Source organism: Opisthocomus hoazin, chromosome 15, assembly GCF_030867145.1.
Source record: "Opisthocomus hoazin isolate bOpiHoa1 chromosome 15, bOpiHoa1.hap1, whole genome shotgun sequence".
In the NCBI taxonomy this organism is placed as follows: Eukaryota; Metazoa; Chordata; class Aves; order Opisthocomiformes; family Opisthocomidae; genus Opisthocomus; species Opisthocomus hoazin.
In genome coordinates this window covers 16,504,697-16,531,554 of record NC_134428.1, presented here as the reverse complement: position 1 = coordinate 16,531,554, position 26,858 = coordinate 16,504,697, and the positions used below count along the sequence as shown (strand labels likewise).

Sequence of the window (26,858 nt, the reverse complement as noted above, 5' to 3'; positions counted from 1 at the left end):
GCTCTGTTGTGCTGGCCAAATGCTGTGTACTGACTTTGTAGCTGCTCTGAGACCAGAGGAGGATAAGAAGCGCGGAGTTGCCAGCAGGAGCCCAAACTTGTGGGAGCGTCTTGGAGCATCTCAAATCCAGGCATCTGGGAGCTTGGTGAGGCATCAGGCAGCATTTAATCCAGGTATGTCTGAGTCTGCCTTTCTGAGTAGCTGTTTAGTGTTTGTAGGTACTGAGTGGTGTGTAATTTGACATGAAACATTACTTAGGATTATTTTCACCTTTTTTTGTGAAGGAGCTTAGACTGAAAATTAAAATGTAGACTCTCCTGTTCTGTATGATTTTTGATGACCGACACTTTGTACATTCTTTAAGAATAATTTCTGTCATGCACCATTGCAAGAGTGGCCTGGTTATATGAAAACTACTAATGTTGATTACCTTGTCCAAACAAAGTAGCATTTGGTTCTCTATCACTGGTTTGCAGTACACCCACTGGAACAGCTTGACTCGAGGAACTAAAAACCAAATCACAGATTTCTCAGGGACTGCGTAAAAACAAGATAGCTCCAAGGCATTCTCATTTTACGTGCCTCAGCCCCAGACAGTTGTGAGCAGCCTGCATGTAAACTGGAGTTTACTAAAGGTACGTCATATTAGACTAACAGTATCTTCCCCAGCTTGACCAATTCTTGGAACATAAGTTACATCTAGCAGATTTCTTGCCTTTGTTTCTCTAAAGCATTCAACATCCTAGGTAGGCTGAAGATGAGAGGAAGTGGCACAAAAGAATGGTTAATTAAGGTGGCTACAGGGGTGACAAGCAGTGTTGAAAGAACATGCAGTTCTGTTGTGTAAGTCATGCACTTTGATAATCGGGTAAAAAGAGAGAGAAAGATTGCTTAATGAGTAGTCCATTGCAAAGCCTTTAACAACGGGGGCAGCATGGGACACAGCTTTTGTAAGTCCATGGTTAGGCCTGGGGAGGGGGAGGCACAGTATGTTTTGACTCAAGGCTGGAAGCTGCACACCCACGCACATGATGGTCTTGTGATGTAAACTGGAAACCGAGCCAGACCAGTTTCCTGGTCGCTTGGCCGTTACATCGGGATTGAATACTGGACAAGGCATCCGCGGGGCTTTCCTAGACAGACGATGCTCAGCTGGAGCCTGGTGTTCTCCAAGGCAGTGGTGACAGAGGGATTCACTGAAGATGTCTGCAGTGGTGGTCAACAGTTGTGGGATTTGCTGCTGATACAGAGAAGTGTTCATGTGATCCTGTGTCCAAGATGTGGGTGGCCTCTGAGACCATCACACACTGCTCACTTGGGGCAACAACATTTAAGAGACCAATCCCATTTTTAATGCATTTAGTTTGGCCAAAGGCTGGGAGCATCAAATACTGGGAGATCACTGTATGAGGTCAGTGTATTTGGCCATATCTGCAGCAACTGAAAGCGCCCACAGCAAGTTCTTTGTCCTCAGCAGCTGAAAACATCCTGCACATTTGAGAAGGCCATCAGGCAGTAATGCTGTCTTTAGCTGCGAGCATAAAATATGAGTCAGGAGAACAACTCTGCTTTATGCTCCCGAGCAGGATTTGTTCCTTCTTTTTACTGGAGCAGCATATTTGTGCCCATCCATTAAAGTGTGGGTGAGCTGTTCTTCTGCCACCTCCAGTGGCTGTGCATTTCCCTGCTCACTGGCGGTTACTCTTTTTTTGTTGTTTTACATAGAAAATGGAGTTGCTTTTAATTTTCCTCATGCAGAAAGGACATTTTTTTTTGGTTTAAAAACCTGTTTCAGATTGTGAAAGACTGCAGAAGGTGGTATAAGGTTACAAAAGGGCTAGAGATACTCAAGTGGTGTATGGAACTTCTACTGTACAGCTGCTGCAAGGCTGTGGTTTCTTTTTATGTGTTGTTTTGAGACAGAACTAAAGCAGACTAATGTCAGCCATCCCAGCAGGGGTTAATGGCAGGCGGAGGCCAAAGTATATAGCTTATACAAGTCTGTTATCATAGCGCTTCTGGATGAACTCTGGTCGTGTTGACAGAGGAAAGGGAACTTCGATCAGACAGAGAGGCTGTGAAATGCTGCATTTTCAAAACAGGGTGTGAGGAAGATGATGGGGTCTTCACTGTGCCGTTGGGTTTTGGGACTGTCTTCTGAATCTGAAGATAAGCAAGGTCTCGTAATATGCCATGGGATGAAATCCTTGCCCTCAAAGACATGAGGGTGTCTTCTATCTCCTGTGATAACCAAGGGCTTGATCGTGATTTTCTCCTCCAGAAGGAGAGTTCGTTCCATTTTTCGGTGGTGAGGAGCAGAGGGTATCCACCCGTCTGTGCACAGGGGGCATAGGGCTGTCAGCTGCTCCCTGATGAGGGCCTCACCTCTTGCTGTTTTCTCCTGCGATCGCTGCAGGGGACAATCTGGCCCCTGTTCTCTGAAGCTGCTCCGAATTGGAGATTAAGGTAATGACAGTGCTTGGAGTGACACAGCCAGGCGGTGCCGTCCTTGTGCTGAGCATTCGGGGCGTTTGCTGACGCTCTGACAGCTCTGAAGCAGGATCTCCGCATTTGCAGGCACCTCTGCCAGCTCAGGAGGAGAAAAACCTGCCAAAGGAAAGCAAACAGGCAAGGCAGCTCTGTCTCACAAAGCGAGGAGGACGGTTATGAAAATTCAAAGCAGCTCTGAAGATCTGTGGCCCATCTGTAACAACTCTAGAAAGCTACCAGAGTGGCAAAGCACCCGTGATGCCAGTGGTGCAGGTCTGGCTGTGCCAGTGCATGTTTCAGCCTCTGGCTGCCACAGCTAGCGTAGGCAAAAATCAAATCCCCATGGCTGCGATTAATGTGGTGCTGCTGACATAAGCCATGAGTTCTGTAAAATGGGGCTCATAAGATTGTTTGGCAAAGAGCTAAGTCATTATCTGAGATGACAAATATTAGAGATAGAAATATCAGATATAATGGGCTTGATAGAAGAAATATCAGATATAATGGGTTTGATCTTTGTCTGGAGTAAATCTGTGTGGCTCACTTGGCCATAATAGAGCTAGGCTTGGTACAGATCAACTGAGGATATGCCATACAATTCCTGTGATGGGGGTGATGTGGATTGTACATCCCTTTTTTAATATTTAAGGGGTTATTAAATCTATGCAGTCCCTTGTGTCTGCCTCATTTCTTGACTTTAGGGAATATATAATTTCAAATAGGTGACAGTCATTTTTTGTCACTAGCTTCAAAGTTGTGGCATGTCACTTGCATTGAATTCAGCACATATTTTCAGCTTGGGGAGCTTAAAGGGATAAGTCAAAAACATTGGTCAGTTTAAAGGCGGAATGTGTGTGATGAGGGAGGAGATTGTTTAAAGATACCATTTTTCTGTGTGTTAATTCTGTTTCCCTAGAGTGGTTGAGATAAAAATTCTGAAGATTTAGGAGAATGACAGCAGCTTTGGAGCTGTACTCCCAGAGTGGCAGAACTTGTGTTGAAGAAAACTTGCTGACGCTCCGATTTAGAGTTGGAGGGCTGATCTAATGCTGAGTAAGTGAATTAACAGTTAATTGGAACAGGTCCAGTGGGTAACAGATCTCTAAAACGACTGTATTAGAAGGAAAATTCCATTTGTTGTCATTTGGTGCTGTCAATAAATGCAGCTGCCTGTTCACTTGGGGTTTTTCTGAGAAGCACCACCTTATACTTCATACTACAGTTTCACAGAGCAGAGCCCAAAGCGAAGCAGTCCAGGGCATGGTACCTCTGTGGCCAGTAATACAGCTTATGGCAGCAGCAGGATTTCATCATGTTAAGATGCAGATTAATACACCTACGCTGATACTAAAAAAAGATTTTTTTTTTTTTTTTTTTTTTTGGTGCTAAACATCTTGGTTTCACAAATTAAGGCCATGACGCTGCCTTTACTTGTGCTTGTTCTTAACTTGCAAGTAAGTGATGTTCTGATGAAGGCCCAGGAATCATGCAGTGTTACTTGGGTGGGAGCCCTGGAGGTCGTCTGGTCCAGCCTCCCACTGGAGGCAGGTCTGCAGCCAGCACCAAAGCCGGTCAGCTGGGATTTTTGTCTAGGCAGGTGCTGAAAACCTTCAAGGACAGAAATTCCACCATCTCTATGGGCAGCCTGTTCCAGTGCCGTACGACCCTACGAGTTAAGCTTTTTTTTTTGTATCCATCCTGAACCTTCCAAGACTGTGGCTGCTGCTGCTTGTTATGTCATGTGGCCCCACAGAAAAGAGTTTGGCTCCACCATCTTGGTAAATACTCTTTAAGTAGTTTTAGGCAACTACTAGATCACTCAGTTCTTACCTTCGCAGCATATGTGTCCTCCACCGAGCCCTGTGCTGAAGAGCAGCCTGGGAGGCGGCGGGCGAGGCGCTGGGAAGCAGGGCACGGACTAGGGTGCACATCTCTCCTCCTCTGTGCAGCTGCGGCATTCCTGCTGCGTTTCCACCGCAGTCACGGCTTTCACAGCAAAAGGGACGTGCTGACGGGACTGTGTGCCCAGAAGAAGGGCGCAGAGCTGTAGCTCTCCTTGCCATGCATGGTTCCTGAACTGGCACAGAGGAAAGTAAGAGATGCGTCTAGTGACCACCTTAACAGTCTCTCTATTTGTTTTACACTCCAGGCTGCATATGAGTGCCTGAAGCTGTCGTCTTTCTCTGCAGGTATTTTCCACCCAACTGTTTGCATGTCAGTGATTTGGTTTTTAATGTTACTTGTGCCTAGGACAGATGGATTTATTGATTTGATTGTACAGATGGACAGGTGTAGGTATTAGTGAAAGCAAGTCATATGTGCACAGTGGGTGTTTTTCCTACATAAAATATATTTTCTGGACTGCAGAATAAAAAGATTGTTTCTGGCACTAGAAGTGCTTTTCTGTTTTCTTTGTGGCCGCCAGCCACCTGCCAGGGACTGCTTGGGTCAGAGCAGAGGCAGCAGCGGGTGAGGGGGATTTGAATTTTTTTGCAGTGCATTTTGAAGGCAAGATCTGCCAGCTGCATTTTAGCAAGCTGTCATGAATTTCTCCCAAGTTTGTGGCTTGAGGGCAGCTGTATAGTCAGAGGCTGCTGTGTATGCAAATGGCCAAAACATCTAGTGGAGTGAAAAGCATTTGCTCCTAGAAGACAGACATGCAGTGCCAAGGCAGATGACTCAATCCTGTTGATCTTTGTTGCTATCTCTGGATTAAAATAAATTTCCTCTTTAAACAGCAGCCTATGTCTAATTTAAAGCCGTGTCTCACCTTGCTGACAGATCGTTTCCTCCCTCCTGTGAGGGCAGAGTCGTGCTTCGGAGCTGGCCCCCAGCGTCTGAGGAAGGAGAACACACACAACATGCTTTCCCAGGACCAGTGCCCAAATGTGGAAGCCACAGCGGGGCCTCTGCTCTCCGGGCGTGTCATCCCGAGTCTCCCCACGCTGACACTTTGGGTGCCCAGGCAGGCGCAGCAGACTCCCGCTCTCCTCTCAGGAGTGATGCTCTTGTGTTTAACAATGTTTCTTCTCTAGTAGCCTGCGGCATTCCCGTGAGAAAGGGGCTTCGCTGTAGGGCTGGATTAAGAGAAGGCTACCAGGTGCAAGTCTATTAGGGACGTAAATTTACACTTGGCTCTAAGCCCAAGAGCAACAGCGATAATTGGATGCTCCAGGCTAAACTTCTTCTGAGGCTTTAGCAACTTGCCTGTGGCCACCTAGCAAGTCTGTGGCAGAAATACACTGGAAATACAGCTGGAGAGGAGTTGAACCTCCTGGGTGTCTGCGCTAACCATACCGCACTCCTGGTACCTGGTGAAAACTTCCAGACTTCACTGCTTTTAACTGTTTTTTTCCAGCAAAAGAACAGCAGCAGGACTTAAAATCACTGTTGAGATTGTTCTGTGAGTACAGCTTAGTAGTTCAATTCCATCCCTGACCTGGAAAGCTAACTGATCATGACGGATGAGGAGCTGTCTTCTACATCTCCTCTTGTCAGCCCTCATTGTCCTGACTTTGGCAGGAAAAATGCAGTTTACTTGAAGACTATAAACGTGGCTGAAATGTTGTGATTTTTAAAAAAATATAACAACTGTCTGCTTTTCAATTCCTCCCACCCAAATATCACAGTGATACTTGCTAATGAGAAATTAATATATCTTAATTTTAAGTGATACAAGTGCTGTTGTTTACACAAAATGTGAGAACCTAGTAAGACATCAGGCATATGTTTAGAGGGATAATGCATGAGGAATCAGTTCTCTCAGGGAGCTGAGCCTTGCAAAGGAAGGTGACAGATACATGTGTTTGTAGACAGACTCTAGAGCTGGTTGTATTTGCTTGTCATTTGACATCAATGCGGAGACTTGCCGCACAAAGTACGAGTACAGCGTAAGATGGAACATATGCTCCTCTCCAGCAGATGTGGCACCAGTCCTAATGCTCACTGGCTGTTTCACATTGGTGATGAGCAGAAGATTTTTCCTGGTAACCTGCTATGAGTAACCCTGAGCCTTCCTGTGGGTTGTTGCCTAATCCATGGAAAAATCCCGAATGGAGCAGGCCAAGTATGGCCTGGTTTTCAGCTTGCGTCGCTGGCAATTCGTAACTGCTGACGCAGCCATCTGGGCCTACCCAATACAGTACTTGGATACGATGTTGGAGAAGTGTTGGGATGAAAATGCTTCCTTGAAGCTGCTGCTTCGAAGAGACCTGTAGAAGTGACCTAATACTGCAATATGTCTTTCCAATTGACTCATCATTCTCCATAGTCTTGGTATTCAAACAGAAATAACTCTTTCGCCACTCACAGTGGTGAAAATCCTCTGTCTTGTTTTCAGTGACTTTCCTATTAACAAGAAAATTCATGGTTACATTTTTCCCTCTTTTTATCTTCCCTGCATTTATCAAAATACATGTGATAATTATACAGCCTTTATTTTTCGAAGATGTGTTATAATACACCCTCAGTATGTCATCTCGTACTGAGTACTTATTCCTGGCTGAGCTGTAGTGGGTTAAGAATAATCAGCAGAACTCTCTAATACACTTGTCTTTCCAATTTACTGAAAAAAAGCCAAACATTTCACTTATTATGTCATATTGTCACAGCCAAGAGAAACTAAGAGAACAAATTATGTACATGAGCTGCATGTGTTAGGTATGAAAATGTAGCATAAAGCCAAGACGAGAAGTTTACAGAGGAGATTTCCTTGAGAATATGTGTCCATGTTGTAAAACCAATGATGAATTTTGCTACATCTGGCAATTATTATGCCACACACTGCTCTTACTCAGTGTTCATGCTGTTCATCTCAGGTAACACTTACTCATTCCTGAGATCTCCCACATGCCAAGATATTAATCTGCTTCTCATGTAAACAGTCAACAATCTGAAACTGCTACAACACATCACCATGGACTTGATTCACTAGCTGTCTCACTGTCTTTTGTTTGTTGTTAAGGATAAAGAATCCAAAGTGGATCAAAGTCTGTTTGGTCTGTGGAGCTGGACCCGTGCTCCTGCTACTCACCCTTTTGTTCAGACTTGTATGCTATGAAGTTTCAGAAGTCATAGCCACCACCCATCTATATTTGCCTTAAATCAAGCAACTTCCTAAATGGATTTTGGGTTTTTCATTTTTATTTGCTTTGCTGGGCATAAGTAGGGGTCCGATTTTTCTGTGGGCTTTGCTTTCCTTGGCTTCTAAAACCATTTTATGAGGTGTTGCTGATTTGAATCACTAGGTCATTGGGCGAGTCCAGCTGTGCCCCTCATCTGGTAGTGCTCTACTTCAGGGGGTTACAGAAAGAGTCACACTCTTGCGCTGAAGGTAACGAATTACAAGTGCCAGTGTTATCACGACAACTGATTTTGATTATTGGTGGGTGGGTGAAAGTATCTATGCAAATGGCCATCAGTGCATGCCCCTTTACTGATACTGTATATCTCTGCTGAGCTGAGGAAAGGGCAACGTGCCTTTTATTCAGAGGAGTGCCACAGCGGTAAGAGCCACTACGGCCCTCCTGCAAGCACCAGCAGCAAGCCACGTTCCGGCGTGGAGCCGACTGCGCCTGGGTAGGCGACGGGTGGGTAGGTGGTGGCTGGAAAGCAGCTGCAGATGGAGCCGTCTACATTTAGGAGAGTTGGTGAGACTATTTTGCTAGCCATGTTTTCAAGTCCGCTGGGTGCTCTCCACTGGCTCTCCTGGGATGCAGAGAGCGCACAGGCATATTTGTGCCTTTCCTGGACTGGAAGCCTTCCAGCCCTTCTTGGTGAGCTGGTGACAAACGGTGTGTTCACACTGCTGAGCAGCAGCTGGGGTTCCGTGAAGCAGAGGAGAGGAGGTTTCATGCTGTTACGATGACCTGCAATGTGGCTGGAGGCCAGGAGAAGACAATCTGGCTGCCATTGAGCTTCCACGTACTGGGCCACCATGCCCTGTCCAGGTATGTTTTGACCTGGATGGCTTCCCTTTTGCGGATGGATGAAGATGGCCACTGAAACTGCTATGTTTGTTTCTGCTCTTTTTTGTTTGTTTGCTTGTTTTCCCCTCCCTTCTTTGATCAATGGACAGGATGTAAACGGACTTGTTGGCTGGCTGTTTGGGAGTTAGCTATTCTTTGTACAAAAACCTCCCTTCAATTAATCTTATGTTATTATTTATTTATTCATCTAATCAGGGAGCTAAATCAGTGCTATGGCACACATGCAGCTGCATGCACAGCACAGACTGAAAATGACAAAGGATACTGGAGGCAAATCCTGTCCAAGAAACCCGCTGGTTCAAAATTGCTCATTCAAAGTATTCGGTGAAGAGCTTCAAGTAAGAAATATCCAAAAGTGCAGGCATAATTCATTAAACAAGGGAAATAAATCCAATGAAGCATTCAATCATCATGAATAATTCATTGTACTCTAATATGTTTAGAAGCAATATTTAAAATAGATTTCCTAGGCTTATAATTCATAAACCTGACAAAAAACTGATCTAGAAAGAGGACGTATTATTTATTGCAGAGCCAAAGGCTGGTGCTGAAATTGTGTGAGCTGGAATATCTTAGTGAGTTCAGATGCAACCCTCAGTACTTCATACTTCTTAAATGACTAAAAATCTTCCTGCAGAGATGAGTTGTTAAAGCTCCTGTCAGATCACATCCCAGAAAAACTGTAACCGCAGCGGAGCAAAAGGTATGGAAATTTCAAGTGTGTAACTTTCAATCTTCAAAAAGGGCAAGAAGGAGGACCCAGGCAACTACAGGCCGGTCAGCCTCACCTCCATCCCGGGAAAGGTGATGGAGCAGCTTATCCTGGAGGCCATCATCAAGCAAGTGGAAGAAAAGAAGGTTATCAGGAGTAGTCAGCATGGATTCACCAAGGGGAAATCATGCCTGACCAATCTGATAACTTTCTATGATGACATGACTGGCTGGGTAGACGAAGGGAGAGCTGTGGATGTTATCTACCTTGACTTCAGCAAGGCTTTCGACACAGTCTCCCATGATATCCTCCTGGGGAAGCTGAGGAAGTGTGGGCTGGATGAGTGGTCGGTGAAGTGGATAGAGAACTGGCTGAATGGCAGAACTCAGAGGGTTGTCATCAGCGGCGCTGAGTCTAGTTGGAGGCTGGTGACAAGTGGTGTCCCTCAGGGGTCAGTACTGGGCCCAGTCTTGTTTAACTTCTTCATCAACGACCTGGATGAAGAGTTAGAATGTACCCTCAGCAAGTTTGCTGACGACACCAAACTGGGAGGTGTGGTAGATACACCGGAAGGCTGTGCTGCCATTCAGCGTGACCTGGATAGGCTGGAGAGCTGGGCAGAGAGGAACCTGATGAGGTTCAACAAGGGCAAATGCAGGGTCCTGCACCTGGGGAGGAACAACCTCATGCACCAGTACAGGCTTGGGGTGGACCTGCTGGAGAGCAGCTCTGCGGAGAGGGACCTGGGTGTCCTGGTGGACGACAGGTTAACTATGAGCCAGCAGTGTGCCCTGGCTGCCAAGAAGGCCAATGGGATCCTGGGGTGCATCAAGAAGAGTGTGGCCAGCAGGACAAGGGAGGTTCTCCTTCCCCTCTACACTACCCTGGTGAGGCCTCATCTGGAGTACTGTGTCCAGTTCTGGGCTCCCCAGTTCAAGAAGGATGAAGAGCTACTGGAGAGAGTCCAGCGGAGGGCTACAAGGATGGTGAGGGGACTGGAGCATCTCCACTACGAGGAGAGGTTGAGGGAACTGGGCTTGTTCAGCCTGAAGAAGAGAAGGCTGAGAGGGGACCTTATAAATGCCTACAAATATCTGAAGGGTGGGTGTCAGGAGGATGGGGCCAAGCTCTTTTCAGTGGTGCCCAGTGACAGGACAAGGGGTAATGGGCACAAACTGAGGCACAGGAAGTTCCGTCTGAACATGAGGAGGAACTTCTTCTCTCTGAGGGTGACGGAGCACTGGAACAGGCTGCCCAGGGAGGTTGTGGAGTCTCCTTCTCTGGAGATATTCAAGACCCGCCTGGACAAGGTCCTGTGCAGCCTGCTGTAGGTGACCCTGCTTCGGCGGGGGGGTTGGACTAGATGACCCACAGAGGTCCCTTCCAACCCCTACTATTCTGTGATTCTGTGATTCTGTAATATCCAAGTGCTCTTGGAGAGAGCTTGAAATTTGTTCAGCCTAAGGCATCTCTCCCCGAGCCTCTGTCATCTGTCACGCCGTGGCAGCAGACAGAGCAGAGAGATGGGAGGGGAATAACACATTCATACAAGGACCATGTCGTGCCATTTAAAGAGCTGCGATCTCAGCAGAAGTCTTGTTTTTGGGTGGGTAGCCGTTCCTCTTTCTTATTCACTTCAAGCTTTTCATTCCTTGGCCGCCATGGATATCCCATTTTTCTGCTACCATGAGGATCAGCAAATAATTGCGAGGGTGGCTGGTGACATCTCTGCTCTGCAGTGCCACGTCCGCGGTCCCTAATGTGTGATGCTGCAAAGGTGTCTGAGTCTGTTTAACACTTTCTATGTGGTCTTTTACTGCTCCATGCTTCCTCCGACATTTATGTCCTCCTTTAATTATGAGCATGTTCTTTTCCATTCAGAGAGGACCCAGATGTAAAGATCCCAGAGGCACCGGTGACCCTGCTGCTACAGGGAACGGGCTGGTTTTGGGCACTACAACGTGAGCCCAACGCTGATGAGAAGCTGTCTGCAGGGAGCCAAAGGGACACCATGTCAGTGGAGGTCAGGTACGAGTGGCTGCTGAGGAGGACATCTCAGCATCCTCCTTGCTCCTCTGGAAGGTGCCCTGCTCTCCCATTTGCAAAACTTCCCGCTAGTTTTTCTGAGCACTGTAAAAGCCCTCAGAGAGGGACCCACTCACTTGCAGTAGCAGGACCTCAGCCAGGTCACGGATGTGTCGAGGCAAGGGAAAAACAACCTGTTGCATTCACCGTTGTCCTCCCCTATTTTCAGGTACTGCTTCAGAGATGGCAAATGGAACAGGAGGCAGAACGTGTTCCTGGAGGTAAAGTAAGAAATAAAATGCAGCCGTGAACCAGCTTGTTGGAAAGCTTGGGCTTGATTTCAGTCTCCCTCATGCGAGGCTGGGTGGTTCCTGTTGTTTCAGTGGGTTTGCTCTACATTCGTACCTATGTGAGATGAGAAGTATGACTTGTATTTTACAGTTCCAGGGAGCAAATATGACGCCTTCTGTATGGTAAAATCAAGAAAATAGATTTAAATTGAATTAGGTAGAATATGAAAGATGATCCTACCTCTGTTCCAGGGGTTGGCACTGTAATAATAAAGAAACCTATGACACCAGATGTAAAAATAGCTGTCATTTAATGAGCTTGTCTGACTGGCCTTAAACAAAGAGAGGTACACATTGCACTTGCTGTCTTGCTAATGAACTAATTGTGTTGCTTTGCATGGATCTGTGGAATGTTTAATTTCAGTTAAAGGGGAGCAGCCTGAGCAATCAGTGCAGAGGGATGCTAAGAAGAGATCAGGTTTAGCCTTCCTGGTGGGATTTCAGGCTCCAGCGCTGTAATGCTGGTCCCCTCACAGGGCAGCCAAGAAGGAAGAGAACTTCCCTTGAAGCAGGAAGATTGCACGAGCGAGGCTGATTTTTGGCAAGATTTAAAAAACTGCATGTGCGGACATCTCCTATACCAGGCACTGCACTGCGAGGTTTTCATTTCAACCGATGATGAACAGTGCCCGCATCATCCCCCCAGCATCTTCCCACCCAAATCAGGTGGGCCAGAGCAGTGCCAAGGACACTGGCCTGCGTGGGCTGGTGTCACTGGGGTGGCACTTCCCAAAGGAGGTGCTGCCAGCTGGGGATTGCTGCCAGGCTCCCTGCGTAGGTGTGGGGTGAAAGCTCCCCCAGCCCAAGGACCTCTGCTACAGTCCCTCTGGGAATGCAGAGGTGAGAAGTGGTGCTGGCTCAGACCCTTTTATCAGTTTTGGGTTGTTGCTCTGTCTCTACATGCCCCTTTCCTTTTAAGCCATTAGCTTTTCCTCTCTCTGTCCTTGATGGAATGAGGTAAGGGTCTAGGACAAGGCTTCCCAGAGCTATACCTCTGCCCTCTGGCCCCGCAGAACCCATGCTGTGAGCCAGAGCATCAGCTAATTCCACCCTAATTGCCAAGTGCTGATAAGTGGGTTTCCCTGGACTGATCCTCCCTCAGGTTTCCTCCCACGCTGTTTTGTCCTCCCCCCTTTTCCCTGGGTGGGCGATCCAGCCCAGGCTCTTCGGCAGAAGTGTCAGCTGAGCCAGGATAATCTCATTATTTGAGGCTGTAAGCTGATAACAAAGCTTGTTCCCTGTGCACTCGCCTTTGATTCTGCGTTGTTGTATTTCATTGCTTTGTGCCAAAGCTTCATCTTTGCAGCTCGCTGCTGCAGGTTGTTTGTCAGGCATAAAGCCCCTTCTCTAATTTTGTGGCAAGCTTAGGGGTACAGAAGCCCAAAGCTGAAAGACGCAGAGCCCAGGCAGGCTCACGGCTGGGGCCCGATAACGAGAGTCACTGGAGAGGAGGTGGCTGCTGCTGCTCTGCTGCTCTTTAAAAGCCATCAGTGACACACACACAGCGTTGCTGAAACCAGTGGAGAGCTGTGGGATGAGCCCGAGGTCTCTTCTCTAACTCCCTTGCTCTGGTTTATGAAAAACAGAAGCTTTTTTATTTTTGTTGTTGTGGTTAAGGTGATATGTATCACTGAGGAGCTGCTTTCACTGTGTGAATCAAGACTCTTTTCCAGGACAAATTCACAAATGCTGGTAGATGGGATTCATATGTGTAGCGAGGGAAGGCGAGGGAAGTTTTAACCTGCTTTGTGAAAACTTGTATTTGTAAAATTGAAAAAGAACAGGTGGTTCTCTGAGCAGCTGATGAGGTTTTGGCTTTATTGCTCTCAAGCGGATTGAGATGGCCAGGCCGTGCCAACAGTCCTGCTGCAGCCCGAGGACCTTGACAGGATCTTTCCTGTATGAAATTGCATATGTTAACACTTTGGACCTCTGGCCCCCTTCCCAATGGCCAATTTAAATCAAAATGATTGCAAAGTTATTTGGAGGGTGGCTGCTGGACAAGCAGCCTGGTTTCCCTGGGAAGTAAAGGGAAAAGTGTGTTTCAACAATGTGAGCAATAAATAGCAAGTTGAAACCTGTGTTAAATTCTCTTTCCTAAGTCCTCTCTTTGCTAGCGAACAGGCATTAAAGATCCAGACCTATTTAAAATGGTCCAGCCCTGCTAAATTGATTTTAAAATCAATCAAATGGCACAACAACCCCCAAATGGGTATAATGAAACTGTTACAATCCTCATTTAAATTACTCTACTTTAATCAGCAAATTAGGGCTCAGCTATGCGATCAGTTTTTATGAGTTTAGCAAGTTATGATGCAAATACACGTTTAACTGACTTACCATTAACTAAGCTAAAACATCTCAGTTAGTGATTAAATTTGCATTTGAACACACACACACATCCGGGTTTAATCAGATTGGTATTAAACTGCTTTTTTGTTACAGTAGTTTAACACAAGTACGTGTGAGGTTTGGCCCTACGTGACGCTTTTCAAACCTGGGGGTTACCTGGCTCCAGCCTGGGAGGTCCTCAGACCCACAGGCTCTGCTGAGCCCTAGAGGTGGTGGGGAAAGGGGAGGGCTGAGCAGGCTCCTGCACCCCGGGGACTGCCCTGCACGGGGAGGGTGACATGCCAGGGGCTCATCCTGCTGCCCGACCCCTCGGATGAGGGCCTGGACTGCCGTTGGTGAGGCATGGGCACAGGCTGGGTTTTGGCAGTGCATTCCAGCAGGGTGCAGGGAGCAGCAGCGCAGCGTGTGAACCTCCGCTGCTGCCCTGGGACAGTTAGCAGGGCTTGTTGGCTCGAGCCTGTAGATACAGCACTGGAAGCTGTACATCAGCATGACCGTTGCCATTCATACGTGGAACACATCAAACACTGAACTTCAAAAGCAAGTGCAAGACTTCTGATCTTGACCTGGAGAGTTTTCGTGTTTCCATTTTCAATGTATGAAACATCTGATGCAAATATCTAAGGGTGTTTCCATTCACGATCACTGCGGATTCCCCTTCTGTATGATGGTTGTATACTTGCACTCGCCTTGTTGAAAGATATTTCCTTTCCCTGATGCTGTAGTTGGCTTTCTTTGCAATACCAGCAACTTCAGCTTTCTGGAGGACATGTGATGGCAGTCCGCCTTGCTCACAGCTTGTCAGAGAGAGCTCAGCATGCCAGCTGACTCCAAGGCAGGTAGGCTGGGTTTTTTGTTCCTGTTTCATTGCTTAGCTGGTAACTTCTAGGTGTGGCTTGCTGAATGCCAATGTAACGGGTGAGTATAAATGCCCTGCTCATACAAGTTGCTATGCAAAAAAAAAGTCCTTGCTAGTTTTCAAACAATATGGGACAAGCTGGAGATGAGCCAGCTGATGCTGGTATTGTTCATAGCATAGAGCCGGGGTATTTCTGTCTGCAATGAGAACAGGCTTGGGCAAGAGAATGTTGTATGAATTACTCAGGAAGCCATCCTTCTACAGCAAGGAAATCCTGTATTGGACTATATGTGGGTTATAGCAGCCAGGTCTGCTTGCAGGCTTTCTGATTAGGAAATGCTACACCCTGCTGATATCTAGTGAGCAAACAGACTGGCAGAGGTGGCAAGAACATCCCACTTATTAAACAGAAAGTATTTTAAGAAAGAATGTGCAGTAACACCCCTACTCCCAGACTCCTCCGTGTCCATGCATGTGCTCTGGAGGTCTCCTCAGCCTGGGTTGCTGAATCTCCTCAGCTGTCTGTGGTAGCAAGACACCCTCTCCCGTTTTTCCATCTCTAGATGGAGACTCGGTCACCCTGTTGCTGTGGCTGGCAGAGATTCATGAGTCCACAACACAAAATGGATTCATGCCTGCCCGATCATGTTGGTTTGTCTGGTAACAAATAGTATCCTGTAAAACCTGGGAGTCAGAGGAATGGTGGGTGAAGGATGTTTATTTTGATCATGGCATCTCCCTCGCAGGACGACCCCGTGGGCTGGGGGAGGAGATGTGCTAGCAGTTTTCTTTCAGAGGAAGTACTTAGAAGAATAGTGATTGGATCATGAAGTCAAGTGACTCATCTTTCAGACTTGTATTTTTCGGGAACCAATTATTGTACTTTTCTGCTACAGACTGTTTAATAGCACTTTACAATATGTTGCAGGTATAACCCACTCACTGCAGAAGAGCTGCTGTACGTCCCTTGTGCAGGAAGGGATCCCCATATGTTTGCTCCTGCATCTGCAACAGAAGACTACGTGCAGCTTTGGTTCACTGGGGCAGACACCGACCTGGGATAGCTGGTAGGAAGTCTAAGGCCTGTGTCTCAGGTACGCTGTGAAAGCGCCAGACAAATGTCATCACCTGTCTGTGCCTTCTGTCCTTCTGCCACTTCCTTCTACCTACTCAGCCAGTGAGCTCGCTGGCACCGACTGCGCTTCCTACGGCTCCGACAGTGTCTGGCATCCTGCAGCATCAGTGGACCAGTTACACAGAGGTATGAAACCCTGCTAACTGTGGAGAAACTTTAATGGATACTATATACCCAGCAGTTCCTTTTGCCTCTGGAAACATCCTCCAGAGATATCCTGCAGATCGTGTATACTGGTGTATCTATTTTTAGCTCAGACTTGTATGTGAATAACATTATTCCTTATTTAGTGAACAGGATATCCTGGATATGGGACATTCTGGAGCGAGTGTTTAGATAACATCTATTTAAACAAAGGGTGATTTAAACAATGGTAGTAAAATTGATGTTGTGAATTCTCTTTGGTCCTGATTTTGAGGTCATGCTCATTAGTGTACAACCTATTATTTTTCTAGAGTACGCAACTGGTATTTAAAAACTGGTAAACTTTTTTTTTTTAGTTTTGTACAGGAACAAGAAGACTGCTGCTTAAGTGAAAAACGAGGGGCATCAGCATTATAACTTGCCAGCAGTAGAGTTTATAGATATTTTAATCCAAACAAATGAGCTGCTACTTCTTTGGGAGACGCAGAAAGAGGACAACAAATCCGGTAGCCATCACAGAAGTAAATGTGGTCCAGCTCCTGGGAAGCAGTGGAAGACTACGCAGGAGAGGCGGGTTGCATCACTGCGACTTGTTCTCAAGTTCAACATATTCTTGTTACTAGAAGTGACTCCAGACAAGATAAAAGGGTTTGTTTCTTTTCCTCTGTGATGGGTTGTAAAGTGCAAACTACAGTCAGCTGTGATACTGTGGATGAACTGTATCCATTGCAAAGTAAATACAGCCCCTGCAGCGCGATATCAGTAGGACTGGAATGATGGGTAATGAGGAATGATTGCTTGCAGCTATTTGGTAACTGAAAGTAGTTTTGTGTTTATGACCACTTCAGTTCTGGTACAGCAGCCATCAAATGCCCTGAGCTTGTGCGAGCAGACAGACGGAGTGGCTCTTCAGTTGGCTCTTTCCAAGTAAGGTCTGGGTAGCAAAGCTGAGCACCCCTGTGAAGTCTCCCACCTCTGATGTGTCCAGCATTTTGCCCAGAGACCCAGCCTGTGCTCAGGGAGCAGCAAAGCAGTCAGGGTCCCAGAAAATAGGCTTTTGGCCATCTGTTATCAGCCCCAGGCTCCACAGCTCTCGTCTTGCCACTGGCTGAGGAGGTAAGAAATGACTAGCTGGTAATTTAAACAGCGGTAGTAAAAATCAGTGTTGTGGATTCACTCTGGCCCTGATTCTGAGGTCACGGTTATTACATACAGCATGCTATTCTGCAGCTCGAGTGAGCCTGCACCTGCACCGTCTGGCGTGTGCACAAGCACATGCTGAGCCGGTGTTTGCACCGATGGGCCTGGTGTGGCTGGTCGCACGCTTTCTGCCAGCTGGCCCCTGGGCTTGTGCCACTGGCTGGGGTGACGTCTGCATTTTCTCCAGCCCGTGGGGCCCACAGCTGGCTGGGCGGCTGCAGCCGTTCCGCTGTATGCAGGTCCCATAGTGGCAATCGCCATGCTACAAAGCTGTAGATCACTCCATGGGCAGCAGCTGTCTGGCAGGCACGAGGGGCCGTGCCAGCTCCTGCAGATGTAGCTGTCTGTCTCCCGAGCGTCGACATGCAGCTAATCAAATCAACCGTGCATGAAAAGAAGGCGCAGGCTGTCTCGAAAAATCAGTATGCCTGTAGCAAGACCTGCAGGCATGTGAAACATGCTGGGCTTGAGGGTGTAAAAAAGCACAGGCTAGTAGAAATTAAATGAGTGGGCCAATGGATTCACAGAGTTCAATGGTATTTTTCAGTCAAACGTCTTCAAGGACTGGTTTTATACCAGCACAGCTGTGCTTTTTAAACCTTTTTGTTTCTGGGGGTGCATAAAAAAGTGTTTGAAGTGATGGGTTACAGGCAATACATAGCATGATGAATGTTTTTGTCCTCTTACCCAGCTTTGTGAAGAAATACAGGAAAACATGAAACAAGGAGCGGGGAAGAAAGATGCTTTTCACTTCCTGGTTGTTTTCAAAGACATGGCTGTTGTGAAAGGACATTTCTGAGTAGCAAAGTTGTGGCTTCAGCTATCCCACAGCTGTCAGAAAAACATGTTCTTCGTCATAGGGCATGGAATTATTGTGCTGGTTGAGATGTTGTAGAATTGCCTGTGGTTTCTTACCTTTACATCTGCTTTATATTTAATTAACCCCCTCCCCCAACCTCCTGATTATAACTCCAAGGGTCAGTGCTGGAGTGGTTAGGACATCTCTCTGTAGCTCTCCAGTGTACTCTTGACTCTCGCCCTGTTTTGATTGCTTGTGAATTAATTCAGGCTTCTTCACCTTGGTTACCTAGTTTGACTTTGAATGCAGCATCATTGCTATAAAACATTAGCTTCTTTCTGTGAAGTATGATTTTTATGTACTTGTAGTCATGTTTTGTTTCATGTAAAGACAAATTACACAACCAAACATTTGTACAGCCTTTCTCTTGCCCTTGGCTCTGACCCGTTCCTTATTACAGTATTTTCAGCTTGCTGGGTTCAGTTTCTTGTACTCAAGCACTGCTCCTTCCCCTTCCTGGGGCCACTTATGACACTGTGCAGATGCAGCACGTTGCAGTAATGTGGTAATAACTTGATCACCTGAAATTAAACCACAACAGAATGGTTACATAGATGCTCCTTCAACTTCAGCAAACAGCTTCAAAACTCGGTAAACGTTTACTAAAAAACAGAAGCCAAGGATGATTATCCTTTTCCTATCAACATCAGAGATGCAGCTAACATACTTCCAGCAAAATACAGGTTTAAAAATGACCTTGAGCATCTGTGCAGAAAGCAGGGGTGATGAATTCCAGAAGAAAAGCAAGAGCAATACACAATCCAGCCCTATGGTCAAGAAATGCAGTGACAGACAAATGGTATACAAAGAAGTATTGTCCTGAAGAGGAAGAATGTCAGACCACCTTGGTGACTGCATCTGTGTGGTACTATGCGGCACAATTTTCCTTTTCTCTAAATTTGAAATGCTGCATTCGCTTCTTCAGGTAACTGGAATGTCCAAAGGCTTGCAGCAGGAGCTTGGTGTGTTCATTTCTCGGGTTTAATCATCACCACCATCACAGAGGACTCTCGAAGCTAAAGCTCGTTGGGATACAAAGACACATCCAGAAACACAGCTCAGCTGCAGGGGGATGGTACAACCCATTGAGGAGACATCGTACGAGATATGAGGAAATGCACGGCCTAAAGATCTCTTCAGATCTGCAGCGCACTGTAGCAGTTTGGGTGAAGAAGTCTTAGCAACAGACAAGTCCCAGTGACTTCTATGGGGTCTGACGGGACTGCACAGCTCTCCTCAGTGCCTGGAGGCTTTGCACGTGCAGTGATGTTTTTGTGCCTGTCTTCTGACCGGAAGATTTGGCTCTGCTGTTTGTGGGCTTGGGATGACACCCGAGGCAGCCCTGTGTGCTGTGGGCAGAAGTGTTGTGACAGCTGCAGATTAACAGCGGGCCTGATATCGTACTGGTGAGGTGAAAAGTCCCTGTGCAGCGAGTAACTTCTCCCACCGTTATTTTTTTTCCTTTTAGTTTGTCAGGATCTGACAAACTTGGGCACAAGTAAAAAAAAAACCCAGGCTTCTGAACAATTTGACTGCAGGCAGCTGTCGGTACGGCAGCAGGCCACACGCACCCCCGTGAACTAACGGTGACGCCGTTGCTGTCCTGTTGGCGCCGCGACCCTTAGGCAGAGCTGGGAACAGGAGAGACTCCCCGGCCGCCGGACAGACCTTTTAACACCGGTTTTTGACGAGGAGCGGTTGCACGGGACCGCTGCACTCCCCGACGACACAGCCCGCTCGCTGATGCGGCGGTGCAGAAACACCCAGTTCTACACCAAAAAAACCGCCGCAGAGCTCCGCTCGCAGGGCCCGAGCGGGAGGCCGCAGAGCGGGAGGCCGCAGCGGCAGCGGCGGAGCCCGGGGCGGTGGCTCTGCCCTCGGGGAAAGGCCCGGCCCTGAGGCGCCGCGCGGCCCGCCCGCGCTGCCTGCGCGCGGCGGCAGCGGGAAGGAAGGAGCGGGCGGCGCCGCTCCCCGCCCCGCGGGCGGCCCCGGGCCGACAACGCCCCCGGCCCTGTGGCCGCGGCCGGGCCCGCCGCCCGTGGCATTTCCTCTGAGCTCACTCGGCGGCTGACGCGGCGCCGCGTCCCTCGGAAGAGGAAGCCTCGCGGCGGAGCGGCGGCGGCGGCGGCAGGCAGGGGGGGGGCGCACACGCGCGGCAACCGCCGTGCCGGCAGCGGCGGGGCGGGGGGCGGCGGCGCGGCCCGCGCTGGGGGCGGCCGGGGCGGAGGACGGGGGCGGCGGGGGCGGGCGCTCCCCGCCCGCGGTGCCGGGCGGCGGCGGCGGCCACCCCCGTGGCCCGACCCCCCGCCGCGCCGCGCCCGTCTACACCCTCAGCCCGCGGGTCCTCTGGCCGCTGGCGACCGGGCTCTGCACCGCGCTGCTCTGCCTCTACCAGGCCCTGCGCGGCGGGGAGGGCGCGGCGGAGGCGGGCTCCGCGCCGCTGCTGAAGGGCTCGGCGCTGCTGCTGCTGGGCTGCCTGCTGGCCCGCTGCTGCGGCGCGGCGGGCGGCGGCGCCAGGCCCGGCGGGCCGGGGGCGGCGGGGGCGCGGCGCGGCGCCCTGGAGAGCTTCTACGCGCGGCAGCTGCGGCTCTCGCCGCACGTGCTGGGCCACAGCAAGGCGCACGTCGCGCGCGTGGTGGCCGAGCTGGTGCGCGCCGCCAAGGCGCAGGGGCTGCAGCCCGGCCCGCTGGCGCTCAGCCTGCGCGGGGACTTCGTGCGCATCGGCAGTGCCTACGAGCAGCACAAGGTGCGCAGCCCCGACTGCTTCGACATCCTGGTGCCCCTGCGGCTGCCGCCCCTCCTGGAGCCCCGGCCGCGCTCTGCCGACAGGCTGGGGCCGTGCGGCGCCTTCGTCTGCGGCCTGCGGGCGAGGGCCGGCTGGCCGCGCCGCTACCGGCCCTTTGCCGAGGGCTTCTGCGTGGAGCTGCAGGGCCGCAGCCACCTCTCCTCGGGGCTGGTGCTGCGCTGGTTCCAGGGCCACCTGCAGCGGTGCCTGGGCGCCGTGCGGTACCGGCTGCAGGAGCGCTGCCGCGTCAGCCTCTCGGTCTGCCCCGGGCGCCCGCCCACGCTGCACATCCTGCCCTGCTCCGACTACGTCTGCTGCCACATCTCCATGGCCGTGCGCCTCATCCCCGCCATCCCCCTCGGCGACGCGCTTTACCTCACAGCCCTGCCGCCCGAGGGCCCACCGGCAGCCCTGGCCCCTGAGGCCCTCTGGGGCCTCAACGCCTCGCGGCAGGAGCAGCGGCTGCTGAGCTGGCTGAAGGACCAGGCCCCGGCTTCCTCCTGCCACCTCAAGTGCCTGCAGATCCTCAAGGGCCTGCGGGACCTCCGCGGGCAGGGCCTGGAGGAGCCCTTCTGCTCCCAGTGGGGCCGGGTGCTCTCCTCCTACGTGCTGAAGACGGCGCTCTTCTCCCTGCTGCTGCAGGGGCCCTTGGAGGCCTGGGACGAGCGGTTCCTGGTGGAGCGGCTGGAGGACCTGGTGCTGTACCTCAGGGACTGCCTGCGCAAGCAGGTGCTGATGCATTTCTTCCTGGGCAATGCCAGCCTCCCCGAGGCCGTGGCGCTGCCCCGGTTCCTTAAGGAAGCTGCCCCCGTGAACTTGCTGGCCGGCTTTGATGGGCCCACGCTGGACCTGGCTGCCTTCCAGCTGATCAACACCTGGATCCAGGCCCCACATGTCATCAGGATGTACAGCAGCCCCCGCTACTTGCGACCAGCACCCACCCCGTGCCGGCACGTCGGCGAGGCCAGGCAGGAGCCAACAGGAGAGTGAGCCGGTGGCCGGATGAGCCAGCGTCACCCATGGACCCTGCCAGGGCAGCACACTCCCAGCCCAGCAGTCCATTGAGAGCCTGCGTCTGCCCGAGGAAGGTGGGACCAGTTTAAATGTGGTTCTGTGGTTTTGTCCCTGACCTGAGAAAACTAGGAAACCAGAGACCAAGACTTAATGAAATTGTGATTCTTGTTTTTTAATCTCGTTGGTTATTCATGGGAAAATTGTGAAATTTCTGGGGAAATGCCTTAGTTGAGAAGTGTTACCTTCAGTCGGCTGTTTGCAAACCCAACAGGGTCAAACTGGCATTTCTGGAAATCCATGTTAACTTGTTGTCATAGTGGAAAAATTGACCTTTTTCTGAGATTTGCTTTTTATGATACAAAATCCATTTGGGATTTAAAAATCCTGTAAGTGCAAACACCCCCCCCCCCAAGTGTACCAAGATGGTCTTAAAACGCGATGAGCACTGGAGCATGGGTGTTGATCACAGTTTGAAATGTTCAGTGACATGCTTTAAATTTCCTGTGTAATCAAATACGTTGTGCGGAACAGAAATATAATATGCATGTTAATGTAAAATTGAGAGAAGAAGCAAAACCTTTCCAACAATGGTATGAAGAATCTAGTTGCATGTTTCTGTCTTCCAGTGATGGTTATACTGAAGGATTGAAATACAGATAAAAGGAAACACATAGCACTTTATTTTCACAAAGGCCGCCTTTTTAGGATAATTGGCTGCACTAAATACTTACAACAGAGGAGGCATTAGTATTTTGTTAAAGGGGTGATGTTTGAATCATAGTGAGGAAAACCTTCCTTTAAGGAAATACTCTGAGGTTCGTTTGTGAGTTCTTGTTGAGATTTTTTTTTTTTTTCCGGCTTCAAGTATCATTTTCTTAGAATTTGCTTTACCTCAAGGACCAACAACGAAACTAAGAAATTCTGGTGGGCATTTTTTTTCTTTTGTTTTTTTTGGGGGGGTTTTTTTTGGACAAACCTTAAGCCAGTCCAAATTTCAGTGCTGTAAGCTGTCTGCTGCGCCCTCCTGGTCTCCGGCAGGAGTTTGTTGGGATTTTTGGATGACTGCCTAACCAGTTGTCCGATTGGGGCAGTATTTTGACCAAATAACCTGATGGGATTTTCTGTTGCTGTGCTATGGCAAATTGTTATCTTGTGGCAGGGAGGAGGAAGTGAAATATTTCAGGGTACTTCAAAATTCTTTAGCACAAGTTCATGGTACAGTGGCAGTCTTAGGCTATGGATTCTGTTGTCCTCTGAGTATAGACATCAGCCGGATAATCTCCACTTCTTGCCTGGTTATGTCCCAGTCACTGGAGTAACCTGGCGAGTTGTAACGCAGCCAGCTCTGCAAGGGTCCTTAGCTCCTGGTGCAGGTACCTGGGGTGCAGGAGCCTGATGTGTCCCAGGGTGTCAGCAAATTCAGAATTTCAAATCCTTGCTTTATTCGGTCACTTGCTCCAGTATTTGATGTATTAATACCCAAAATGTGTTGCTTGGGTTCTTGGGAAGCTGAGCTTGTGCCTTATTGCCCACTATACTGCATCCTAAGTGAGCAGTCTGAAATGAATTGCCAATGACCAAGTATAACTTCTGGGAAGCTTTAGGATAACTTGAAGTTACTGACCTACTCCTCCTCTCCCAGATGTATGTAGAGATACCAGTGTGCTTTATCACAGTTCTGTGCATCAGAGCACAAAACAAACATTTTCAAAATCTATGAAGCTTTATAAAAATCTATTTTTCTAAATGGAAATGCTCCCTAGGCAGATGTTTGCCTACTTCTATCTATTTTTTTAACTGCTCTTGCAGTCTTATTTTCAGGTAATTATAGCCTAGGTCACACCCGCAAGTTGGGTTATTTTTATATATGAAGCACTGCGCTTCTTTCTACAAATACAAATAGTGTATTTATAGGTAGTATTGATCAAATGTTCTTTGCACATGGTATTTAAGGCTAAGTGAGCTACCTTGGTGTTTTGATTTCTTTTTTGGTAGTAGACCATGATACGTACTATTTTTGCAGACTTGTGTTACTTGGTATTTGGAATAAAATGCAGTTCTGCAGTCGATGCCATTGAATCTTTTGCCCAAAGAAGGACTAGACGACCGGCCCAGGGTGTTGTGGCTGGTTGAACTCGTGACATAAGAACCCTTTAGCTGTTAATTCTGGCATCTTAACCACTTCAGTCAGCTGTCGGTTTGTTTACATCACTGTGCATCTCTGTCTCTGAAGAGCAGTCTTTTCTCTGAAAAGGGATCCACGTTTGCTGTGTATTTAGTATTGCTGCAATACATGGAAATCTGTAATAGACTTGGTAAGGGCTTCTCACTAAAATGCGGTAATGCCAGAAAAAGACAGTTGCATCAGGAAATGCACGACAAGGAGAGATGGTGGAGAATATAAATAGTTTAGAAAATGAAAGTGGGGCTGAGGGGTGAGTGAGAATGATGGTAAGCTCTCAGTGAAGACGGACTGCAAACAAGCCAAAGGACATAGGGGGAAAATTTGGAGGAGAGCTGTTGAAAGCAAGGCAGATTTGGAGTGTAGGGAAAAGAGATTTAAGTGAGTTTTGCTTTGACAATATTTCCAGAGTGGTTGAACCCATCAGGGCTGAACAGTGAGGCAAACCCTGAGTTTATTACCCTTGTAGGCAGATCTTCAGTGTGAGTTCTTGCTCAGCAAGGCATTTTTGAGTTTGTGATGGCTGGTGATGGGAGAAAATGTATGCATTGGCTTTAACCTTAGGCTTGGGCAAGCTTTCTTGAGGAGAGGGGGCTTCCTGCCAGTAAGACAATGTACGTGCAGCTGGTGGGAAGTCTGAGAAAATCTCTTAGATTAATTTGTAGCTCTGTTGTACAACTGAGACACTAAGGGTATTTGCCTCTGTAAAGCATGCATTCATGAATATGATTGACAAAAGGAGCTGATAAAAGTTGGGTTGTGTTACGGTGTTCATCTTATTGCACAACAAACGTGACAGCACTGGTACCTGCAGCATCCTGGAGCTATTATAGGGCGTTATCTGTGAGAATGTGTACAGAGAACTTGACCTACATGAGTAATCCCATGGGCCTTTTTCCTCCTTCTTCTCCCAGCCCATGGATGCTGTACACACAACAAGGTTATGAATATGTATTTGTTAAGGTTGTAACTGTTATAATGTACCATAGATTTCAGCGTGGTTGCCTGTGTGTGTGTAAACTGCAACACACACACAGATGAAAGAGTGTGTTATTTAGCACTAACGTGGGTTCTTGTTTCTCTTTATCTGCAACCTAATCTTGCAAAGACTGTGCAAATGAAGTTTTTCTTGAACGTTGATTGGGAAGAGGAGTCACACCTGCAAGAGAATATGGTTATTTACAGTACCAAAAGTGCATGTATGTGACTTCATTCTGTACTGGAAAATGCTGTGTATTTTTCAAAGGTATTATTATTTCTTATCTGACGTAAATATCTTGAAAACATTCCTCCTTTGAATTTGAATCTCTGCAGAGCAATGTAAATTTTAAGTGTCTGTTTGCAATGGACATTCTTGGTACAACTATTTTTCGCTGGTTAATAATCAGACCAAAGGTTAAATAAAAGTGTTCGGCTGCTATTATTTAAAAAAAAAAAAAAAAGTGTTTGTAGGCTCAAAGTGTCAGCCCATTTTAATGAAACGTTTATAAATTCATTGCCTATTTAATATCAAAATACATTTGCACTTCTATTGTTTCCATAAAAAGTTGGTAGTTTTGTTTAATATTTCACTGTAGTAATAAACAGCTGCTTTAAAGCATCTATGCCTCAAGATTTAAATTCCTTGTTATCTTTTTTTCAGTAAAGGCTACCTGCAGCCACAAAACTCTGGTCAGCAGGTTTATGTGCTCTTTAGGAGGAGACTACTAAAGTGGCAAAACCACAGGAAAGCAGGAAGTCCATGCCTTGGGAGTTGTGCAGACGGATACGGGAGGCGAGCCAGGAGAGGGACTAGAGCGCGGCTGGCACCTCTCTGGTGTTGCTGCCTTTTGAAATGGAGCACGTTGAGGGTTTGTGGCTGTCTCGCTCAGAGGTTAAGAAGGCATCAGTTCTTGTTTCTCTGGCTCCAGTTTCAGGTCACTGCATAAAATCTGCTTTTTCTGGTGCTTAGTGAAGAGCTAGGACTTCATCTTCATTTCACAGTATCTGTGTGAGCTTTTCAGCGTGGCATGTACAGACGCGTCTCTGTTCCAAACTGCGTTGGTCATGCTTTATTAAATATGGAAAAAGTCCTGCTGAAGCCAGCAGGAGTTTTGTGGATGGGCCAGCAAGTTACCTGTCCTTTATTAGTCTTTGGTAAGATGCCAGAACTCTACACTCATGGCTTGTGCTGATGTTCCCTATTAAAGAATGAAATAACAGCAAGACCCCTAGCTTTTTAGTCATTAAAAGCTAGGCTGAAAGAACTATCCCCACACCTTTGTGTGCCTGCTTCTTGCCTTGCAGGGAGGGGCAGTAGTCGTTGGTACAGCACTGAGCTACCTGGCTGGCTAATGGGCTTCTCGCTGGCAAGAGTGTCATTGCTGAAGTGTCAACACGCAGTCAGCCAAGTCAGTGCGGAGGAAGTATATTTAGATCTTTTGCCTCTTTAATAGCATTATCTCATATTAGTGGCTTCCTTTAAAAGCAATAGCCATCCTCTGGTCTCGATTCATTCCTTTCTCTGAAATATTTCTTTTTGAAGCCTGAGTTTCTATTCTGCAGCAAATCGTTAAAGAATCATTGGAGTTTCCTTTTGTGATAAATCTGTTAACAGAAAATTAGCTGGCCTAAGGACCTGCATGCTTGATGTTTCAAGAAAAGCCTGCTTGCATCCATCTCATTGGGTAAATTGTTTATAATCTTTCCATACCTGTGGAAATACCTCCCTTGTAGTGCAGCCAAGGTCAGTGGTGAATCGCCGATTAAGTACTGCTTGTGCAAG

General features: G+C 48.1%; 1 protein-coding gene across 1 annotated transcript; it reads left to right on the top strand.

Annotated features, from left to right (window-relative positions):
* Positions 1-20,427: 20,427 nt before the first annotated feature.
* ITPRIPL2 (ITPRIP like 2) lies at positions 20,428-25,660 on the top strand (the record flags this gene model as incomplete). Its single annotated transcript, XM_075436051.1, has 1 exon — positions 20,428-25,660. A coding segment is annotated over one exon (1,461 nt), but the record flags the coding sequence as incomplete, so codon positions are not given.
* Between the last annotated feature and the right edge of the window lie 1,198 nt (positions 25,661-26,858).